Genomic DNA, 9,987 nt, shown 5'->3' on the forward strand with positions numbered 1-9,987 from the left:
AACAAATTACAAAATTACCTTCTTTCATAATTTATTATTTGCATTTGTTTGTATTGTTTCAATATTTTAATTTGTTTGTATAGTTTCATTATTTCGACCATAATGATTCATAATCTTGTCGATAAAATAATAATTACCCAAACCAGCACTCATTATCATTTCTTTTGGTTATATGCGGATAACGCAGTCGCCTGTGATATTGTTAACATATTTCTTGTATATTTTCCTCATATTTTAACATGTATATTGTACCAGTCTGTTATCCCTGCATAAAATAAAATAAAACATAACCTATAAAATTAAATGTCAAATAAATAAAAATACTTTTATGAATAGAGATTATGTTTGCATTATTAAGGTATTAAGTATTCGAATTCTAACTATGCAAAAACAAAATGATGATTTAAATATTGTTTTGAACATTAAAGACATGTGATTCGTTTACTCCGATAATAAAAAATAGGTTTTGAATATTTTTTCATTACCTAAACAGATTTTAATTATTTAGACCCGGTCACCATCCCTATTCATTTCGGTTTGATGGCATAGGCATACATGTTGTTAACAGAATAGCAAATAGCATCGTAATTTATGCATGAGCTGAAGCAGATGCAATATGAGTTGTTGAATCCCAATGTCATTTGACTGCACGGTTGGTGCGGTGGCTGGGCAACTGGCTGCCGCGCAACGCGTAGCGGGTTCGATTCCCGCACGGAGCAACTCTTTGTGTGATCCACAAATTGTTGTTTCGGGTCTGGGTGTCGTGTGTATGTGAACTTGTATGTTTGTAAACGCACCCACGACACAGGAGAAAATCCTAATCCCAACGTTTAAAAAAAAAAAAATGTACATCATTCTCCAACAAACATTCTTCACGATATGTTTGACACGAATGACCGTTAATAGTTCTCGATTCTTAAAATGACTTTGAGCCATTAACGTCAACAATAACAAACGCAAATAAAGGCACTCAGCATCTGTTTGGAAAATGCCGTTCTTGTTTACCTCTTTAAGGCCGCGTTTCCACTGACGCGGAGCGGGGCGGAGATGAGCTTAGTGGTGCACGAATTGACCAATCACTATGCTCGAAATCTCCGCTCCGCTTCAATGGAAACAGCATGAGCGGGGCGGAGCAGAGCTGAACGGATATTCATCTACACTAATATTATAAAGAGGAAAATTTGTTTGTTTGTTTGGTTGTAATAAATATTAATAAATATAATTTAAAAATTCTTTCACCATTTAAAAGCTACATCGTCTTCAAGTAAAGGAAGATATAAAATGATTGCTTTTTTCTTTAACGACAACATGACGTTTGGTCTTTCTGAGAGATTGATTGTAACTAAGCTCTACGCTCCGCTCTTTACCGCTTCTCCGCCCCTCTCCGCCCAGCTCCGCGTTAGTGGAAATACTGACCACTTTTCACCGCTCTTCACCGCTCCTCTCCGCCCCGCTCCGCGTCAGTGGAAACGCGGCCTAATTGAATTGTTCAAATTAGCTCAAAGAGAATAATGCACTTTTTGGCTTACCTACTGGGCCTATTTCGTTAATTTTTCGTATATTGTCAGTCGAGATGATAACAAATATGTGGTTTAAATTAAGTCATAAGAGGTTTCCACATCCTGTATTTGTGTCAACAGATACAAAAATAAAATATGTTACAGGACAGGTAAGTTGTAACGTACAGGGCAGGTGAGCTACTGTGTCAAAGAAAAATAAGATTCCTCTGTAATATTATGCGTTTATTTGTTCCAAAACTAGTTGCACCTCGTGACCTATCATGTTTACTTAATATAAAATTCAGTTTAGTAATAGAATCGGCACAGTGTGTGATTGCATTTGACAATGTTAGTGTTAGAACTAGCCGTGATATTCAGCGTGGTGTTTGCGGTCTGGTGGTACATATACTACTGGAAACTTCCCCCTCAGTCACCTCCAGTGTACCCAGGAGCATTGCCCATCATTGGACACGCGCATGAATTATTCAGACACATGATTGGGAGCAATGGTAATGTAATAAGTGTGATATAAGCCACATTTAAGTAAAGTTATAGTAATATTTTATGGTATTTTAATTGCTTTTAATAAAATATATTTTTATTAAATATACATTTTTTTTACATTTTTGTATATTTTTTGCTAGAGTATTCAGAACGGAGATTATAAATCAGTGTAATTGAGTTTGATGTCAGTACCATTCAGTGGATGTTACACGTTAATATATACGGTGTTCTAACATTATGTGCAACGGCTTTATTATAAAAAATCTTCGTATGTGTTTGTTACGAAAGAGCTTCGTCGCTTCGTCAATGAAAACCATTGCTATCAATCATTCTTAATGAAGAAGCGACGCATCGGTCCTATTTGTGAACTACTTTATGCATAATATAGTCAATGTTTATTTAAATTCTTTATGTTCTCAAATAGAATTAACTGGTCCGGTGTACGAAATTTTTTCACTATTGTAATCTGCAAACTACAACACTACATCCCATTAAAGCTGTGGCAGATACATTTAGAACACCTTATATACGCCTCTGCTTAATCGTTGGTTGCGATATCTAATTGTAAATATAATTTCAGAATTATGGAGGTATTTCAAAAAAGAATGTGATTACGCGTTAGAAAACGAGGGAATTATTAGTTTACGAGTGGGCCCTCATTTCTTATACGGTAAGACTTTTTTTTAAACACGCCGAGTAACGAGCAGACTTATCACCTATCATGGACACTTGTAAAACACCAGTGCGTTGTCGAGTTTTTGGGGCTTAGAAATTTAAGGGTTGTTGTTCGGGAATCAGAGATTGGGAAGATTGGGAAGGGGGAATTGGGCCTCCGGTAACCTCACCCACACAACGAAACACAACGCAAGCGTTGTTTCACGTCGGTTTTCAGTGAGGCTGTGGTATCACTCCGGTTGAACCGGCCCATTCGTGCCGAAGCATGGCTCTCCCACACTTAGAATTCTATTTATTCAATATCCTCCCATTAATACTGAATTCTATTTATTAAAACAGCGTAAATACCGATAATCTAAGTACAACATTGCCTTGTTTCAGGTGTAACTGACCCAAAAGATGCCACATTTATCGCAAATACATGTCTTGAGAAAGCATATTTTTACAAATTCGCAAACGACTTTTTTGGAAAAGGATTACTACTGTCAGATAGTAAGTGACGAAATTGATAGACATTTTAAGCGCAGAATAGATCCGGATTTGATATTAATAGTATTATTTACATAAAGGTAGTAGTTTAAGTGTGCAACTTGGCGCACAAGAACAGGCTTAACCTCTATTATTACACAGCTTACACTTGCCACATACGTAAACTCACGTTCGGTTTCTCCCATATTTTTTAAGGTCTACAGTGATCCAAATGATATATTTATGAAGCATGCTTACTACTTCGCATCCATCTGTGGTGGTCTAATGGCTCTTTGAGGCGCGCGCGGAACGCGACGCACGCACGCGAGCTACCCTTGCTCGCCGCCCGCAGGCCCGCACTTACGGTGGCCGGAGATCGTCCTCGATCCCCGACGCCCTGAGTGTCTCTCGCGACGGTTGGGGCGTGTGGAGGTTTATTCCCTCACGCGTCCCGCCTCCTCCTTAGCAAGCATGACTGCTTCGCAGAAGGAGAAGACGGCATGCCAGTCTCCCTCGCTCCGCAGCATGGTCTGAACCAATGTTGGACGCGAGAGGTCACCGTCGCCGACCACATCCCTGAGGACACGGCGGTGCTTAGCCGACGCAGGGCAAACCGCCGCCGTATGCTCCACCGTGTCCTCCACCCGGAGGACACGGTGGAGCATACGCGGGTGGCATACGGGTTCTCGCAGTGATGACACCCGGGCGTTCCCGTCCAATCAGAAACAGGAACCTACCGAATGTCGTATGTCCGCTAAGCACCTGCGTCAGGCGGTAGGTGAGGACGCCGTGGCGCCTCTCAAGCCACTCCTCAAAGAGGGGACTTATCGCTGCAATGACAGCGAGCCCAAAAAGAACAGGCTTAACCCCTATTATTACACAGCTTTCACTTACTATATACGTAAACTTACGTTCGGTTTCTCCCATATTTTTAAGGTCTACAGTTCCAAATGATATATTTATCTTTTCTTACTACTTCTCAGTTACGATTACCAAAATAAAATTGTACTTTAAAAATTTCAGCGCCGGAGTGGAAAGTACATCGCAAATTATTAAACCCAGCATTTAGTCAAACAGTAATGAACACCTACGTGGATGAAATCAACGTACAAGCCCAATATTTTGTCAAACGACTGACTGTTTTGGCAGGAAAAGGGCCCATTAACATTCAAGAATTTATTACTAATTATATACTGGCGTTACTTTGTCGTAAGTTTCCAAAACATTATTTAAAAAATTGTACGTAGTTGCACCTAATTCTCAGTGGCAGTTGTTCATACACCTCGATTATGTGTGTTTAGAATTATACTCCTTGTTTTCTTATTAATGCTTCGGACAGCATGTTGTTTTGCGGTTGATTTATTTCAATCACATTGTAATGATTTCTGTATAGATGATTATTCAATGTTGAGTTTGTGTGTGTTGCCTTCATGACCGAGTCTCTAATTATTATTATTATTCCTTCATAAAATACATTTATAAATTAAATTGTTTTGAATGATCCTGTAATGAGCGATGGACAAAAAAATAATTGTTTTGTGTTTAAAGGAACCTCTATAGGACTGACGCCTGAAGATCAAAATATGATTGACAACGATTATGCAGAAATCATAGATGAAATTGAAAAAGTATACAATAAGCGAGGTGCTACTGTGTGGCTATACCCATCATTTATATACAACAGGTCTGCATTGAAACGTAGAGAACAGGAGTTAGTCAGAACTGTTAAGGATATCTTAAATCCCGTACGTATGTTCTATCTTAGTTTTGTGATTGTACCCAAGTTTAATTGTATAGCTGTCTATGAATTTATGTTATATTTTTTATGTATTTTAGATAATCAGGAAACGAAGATCTATAATAAAAGAAACATATTATATTAAGAATTGTGACGAATATTCACAGACCAGTGTAACAGGTACGTGGTGAAATTATTACCTACTATAACAAAATTATATTGACTGCCTCATTGCTGGAGTGGTCGTAATGTGCACCTCTGCCTACTGCTTTAGGGATAAAACGCGTAACAAAAAAAAAAATTGAATACCGCGATTATAAAATGGGAATACCAAATTCATCACTGGTCATGTTGACTTTGATATTAGCAAAGATGATTTAATAATTTTATTTTCTTCAGGTAAATACAAGCCGTTACTAGACTTATTGATACATTTAGCTGACGAACAAGACGTTTTTACCGAAGATGAAATTAGAGTGCAACTGAATACTTTCGTAGCAGCTGCTAATGACACAACTACATCCTTATTGCAGTATATTTTATTAGCACTTGGATCACATGCGCAAGTACAGGAACGACTTTATAAAGAGTAAGTTTTACCGCTTATCACTACTCTCTAAACTTCTATTTCTCGTGCCCACGAGAAATATTATCAAGATGGAATTACATTTTTGTATATAGGTAGTCGGAGAAATTAGGAAAATACAAATTTTTCTGGTCTAATTTTGTATGCTCAAAATAAAAGGTAAGACAAAAAAATAATGGTCCCAAAATTAAACCCTGTGGAATACTATGTTATCGGCTTTCACGTAACGTTTTGACGAGGTCGACTAGTTTTGCTAGAGGCTCATATTATGCTACGCAACACACGAATTGTCGCAATAAAAGCCCTCTGTGGAAGATAACAAATAATTAATTTAGTATGTCTCACGAAAGTTACAATAAAATCCTGTGGAATACCTTATAAAGGGAGGTTTTAAAATATTTACTGAACAGAACTTCCATATTCAGTACCATTGTAAATTTTAATAGGGAAGATGCAATACATTTATGCCTTCATTGTGCATTCCATGTAGAATCACCACAAGTATATTTAAAAAAAAACCCTAATTATTGCAAATAATGTCGTTTTGAAATGATAGTTCGCGCGGAAACGGACCTTCCGATGACGTCATACTGTTTGTCGATGTAAGTCACTGTTCACTGTTTGTTACCGTCGCTGGCTTTTTTCAAAATTTCCTTTTTTCCGATATAATAAAACTAAAAATGGACATTAACATCTGGTACAACATGTGTATTACATGTTTGTGCCATTGTGTCCATCAACTTCAACCAAATTTCCTAATAAACGTTTTTAACTAGGCCTTCTGATCCCAAAGTAGTGGTTCCAAGCTTATGTATGACATTTTACCATGGAGCTTGTATTAGGCTTCAAGCACATTTGCACAAGCAATTTCAGTTGATAAGACCATAGTGTTAGCAACACAGAAAAGTTCAGAGAATGTACTTTAGAAAATTGCAAGAATTCATATTGAAAAGTGATCAGAAGACTTGAGTTTGCTTTTTGAAGCCACATGCCTGTGTTTATCACTAATTCCCCATTTAGACTATAGTATAATCATTTGTTGTGCGCTTGTCAATTTGCAATCACCTTTAATTAAAATTGTAAAAAAAGTATTTAAAAAACCTACAAAATGGTTACAGAAAAAACATGTAATTAATATCTTTTAATTTTCACAGCATCTATCCAGAATTTCTTTGCAGCATTCATAACTTCATTTATAAAAATTGTATCGCTTTTATATTTTCTAGAAGTACATATAGAAATTTTGTATTAACATGTATGGACGTTATCGGATCCTCAGATTTAGCAATAGTAAGCATTTACCTGGAAATATAGTCTAAATTATCCATGCTACAGAGCTTAAAATAACCTGAAATGTTTACCTTAAGCCGCACAATCTTCGCATTGGCAGGACTGAACCAAGCTTTGCGACCATGTATAATGGCTGTAACACGATAACCTTCTTTACGTATTTCATGCTCCGGCGTAACTCGACTTTTTACTATACATAATTCTCCATCCTTTTGATTTGAACATAGCCGATTGGGTTATCGCCATATTATTTCTACACTCGTACTTTCCATAAAAAAGTTACAAATGTCTACGCTAACTCCATCTGCTTTGATAAACCCAGCTTCCATTTTTAGCCGATAAATGCAAAATAACTTAAAATGTTCACAACTCAAAGTCAATAGTTGACATAGCAGGCGTGACGTCACTAATGAAATACGTTTCTTTACATGTACTTTTTATTCATAATTTATGTCAACATTTAAAATGAAAAATTCTAGCATTTTTAGAGTAAATATTATTTTTGATCTTCCCTATTCTATTATTGTTAATTTTGTGAATTTAAATATTACAGAGTTCAAGAAGTCTTTAAAAATGAAGATTTGGATAAAAATGATTTGACAAAACTTGTTTACACGAAAGCCGTGATAAAGGAGGTATTGAGATTGTATCCTCCGGTTCCTTTGGTTGCAAGACGAGTCCATACTGACATCAAACTCCGTACGTATTACTTTTTAATGAAGGACGAAACTATAGAAGTCTCTGTATTGTATTCATATTTCGCTTTATGTTTAATTTCAGCGAAATATACATTACGAGCTGGAAATACATGTGTTCTGTCGTTGTACGATCTTAACCGTCACTCCTCGTGGGGACCAGATGTGAAGGAGTTTAAACCGGAGCGATGGTTAAATCCTGATACATTACCAGAAAACCCGAATACCTTTGCAGGGTTTAGTATCGGCAAAAGAAACTGCATTGGTAAGAATCCACTATGTTAAAAGACTAATGACGAATTATACATACACTATGCAGATTACTCATATGACTTAAATGAAGCTAAACAAAGTACACGTCCACAGAGTAATACAACAAATTCGAATACAAAGCCGAATTTGTAAATAGTGTTATAATTAGCTCACAAAGCAAAAACTGTGAGCTTAAGCAGTGGGCTATTTCACAATTTTTTCGTTAGTTGTCAAAAGATGACAAAAAATTTGTGCTTTAAATTAAATCTCATAAGTTTTCACAATACGGTATAATTTCGACTTTAACATTTTACAAACTGTGTCTATACAACTTCGTAAGTATTGTTTAACTTTGAGACTCGTGTATGAAATTATGGCCTAATAAACAAAATAACCAAGTCCAAAAACATGAAGCAAGCAATAGTTTTTATAGGTTGCTTATGGGCAGACGTGCTCCACCGTAGGCCGCATCATCACTTACCATCAGGTGAGATAGCGGCCAAACGTCGACCCATTAAAAAAAAAATCCTATAGTAGAGGTCACAGTGAAAGCAAAAAATAACATCGTCGGCGTTTTATACACATTTATGAAATAGTTTTCTATTGTTACAGGGAAGGAGTACGCAATGATGACCTTGAAAACATCGCTTGCACATATCGTGCGCAAGTTCCACATTTCTGGTGATATCAACAATTTGAAATGGACATTTGAAGCTCTATTGAAACCAACAACTCCAGCTCTTGTCACTTTAACTTTAAGGTCTTAAACAGTAATTAAAGATTGTGTTACTATACGGACATTTTCTTCTAGTGTATATCATTACTCTTTATTATTGATAACAATATTATTGGCTTGTCATTAGTATGCATGTAATATCTACCATAGAACATGTAACTGTTTCAATAAAGTAACGTAAATAACCTCTATTGTTTATTTATTTGACTGTACACTACAGAACTAGCTTTTCGCCTGCGACTTCACCCTCGTTATCTTGTGAAAAAAGTCTTTTATTCACTTCTATTACATTATATCAATCTGGAAAAATAGAATCTGTTGGTTTCTTTTGGTCGTTGCTAATACTATAAACTAATATTATAAATGCGAAAGTTTGTATATCCTAAAATAAATGTCCTATAGGTATATGGATAGGCTGAAATTACAAAGCAACTCTTAGGACAGACTTGGCATATGTCATTATTCATTACATTCTATTAAATACATTTAAGTAGGATCCACTAAGCATCTATGAGGCAGTTGATAGCTGTATTGAAAGTCTCTATTTAGCAAAGGAAGTAGAAATACTCGTTCATTTTCTTCTCCTCTAATAATATCTTCTGATTTAAGTGTTCCGATGTTTATCATAGGTTATGTCTACTGTAGATTGTGAGTTTCCGATAGGCACTGTTGCAGCGCCATGATCACGGATTAACCGTTAATCCGTTACTAAGTTCCAAAAATAGCTTTATTGGCATGGAACACTAAATTAGGTACCAACATTTCTCATCGAGGTTAGGGAGGCAACTTTGTCGATCATGGCAGTTGGATCTAAATCCTAATCTCTCATCGAGAACCTCAAATCTCAAATCCAGACCAGTGGCAATGTCTGAACTCAATTGACTCTTGTATAAATATACTTTTAGTTACTTAGCAACAGATGGTACCACTAGTGTCAATCCAATGATTGAAGTTTTTTTTCTTTTCGTAGAGTTTGGTAAATGTGAAAGTAGTAAACAATAACACACGTGGGTATTAATTACAAGTGTATTTTTTATTTAATTAAGATCTTAAAATCAAGTTTACAAGAGGTGGTTCTGTTGGTTTCAATACAATTTCACTTTTATATTCAGTATTTTTATATTCAGTATTTGTTTACAAACGCTAGATTCATTAATTAAGCAAATACTGAATACTTTTCTGAAAGATTTTTTTGGAAAATGGGCAGACTTATCACCTTATGGTAAGCAATCGCCGCCGCCTATGAACACTTGATACACCAGTGGCGTTACAAGTGCGTTGCCGGCCATTGAGGATTAGAAATTTAGGAGTTGTTGGGGAATAGGGAATTGGGAATATTGGGAAAGTGAGAATTTGGCATCCGTTAACCTCACTCACACTACGAAACACAACGCAAGCGTTGTTTCACGTCGGTTTTCGGTGAGGCCGTGGTACTCCGATCGAGCCGGCCTATTCGTGCCGAAGAATGGCTCTCCCACACTTGAATATAATTATGTTATCAATAATAAGTTGTAATGATATATACACTAGAAAAAAGGGCTGTA

At 36.3% G+C, this 9,987-nt stretch overlaps 1 protein-coding gene across 1 annotated transcript; it reads left to right on the forward strand.

The window, feature by feature from the left end:
• Nucleotides 1-1,735: 1,735 nt before the first annotated feature.
• Nucleotides 1,736-8,634, forward strand: LOC118270304 (cytochrome P450 4C1-like). Its single transcript, XM_050698177.1, has 10 exons — nucleotides 1,736-2,008; nucleotides 2,584-2,673; nucleotides 3,060-3,170; nucleotides 4,170-4,355; nucleotides 4,695-4,891; nucleotides 4,983-5,064; nucleotides 5,284-5,473; nucleotides 7,314-7,459; nucleotides 7,541-7,720; nucleotides 8,320-8,634. Exons 1-10 carry the CDS (start codon nucleotides 1,846-1,848, stop codon nucleotides 8,472-8,474), a joined length of 1,500 nt encoding a protein of 499 aa, XP_050554134.1. The 5' UTR covers nucleotides 1,736-1,845; the 3' UTR covers nucleotides 8,475-8,634.
• The last annotated feature ends 1,353 nt before the right edge of the window (nucleotides 8,635-9,987 follow it).

Source organism: Spodoptera frugiperda, chromosome 13 (genome assembly GCF_023101765.2).
Source record: "Spodoptera frugiperda isolate SF20-4 chromosome 13, AGI-APGP_CSIRO_Sfru_2.0, whole genome shotgun sequence".
Lineage (NCBI taxonomy): Eukaryota > Metazoa > Arthropoda > Insecta > Lepidoptera > Noctuidae > Spodoptera > Spodoptera frugiperda.

Bases quoted from the DNA above. Each gene is read 5' to 3' on its own strand.
- LOC118270304 (XM_050698177.1), top strand. From the start codon at position 1,846: ATGTTAGTGTTAGAACTAGCCGTGATATTCAGCGTGGTGTTTGCGGTC. The intron at 4,356-4,694 runs GTAAGTTTCCAA...TTGTGTTTAAAG, and splicing joins TATACTGGCGTTACTTTGTC to GAACCTCTATAGGACTGACG. The intron at 7,721-8,319 runs GTAAGAATCCAC...CTATTGTTACAG, and splicing joins CGGCAAAAGAAACTGCATTG to GGAAGGAGTACGCAATGATG.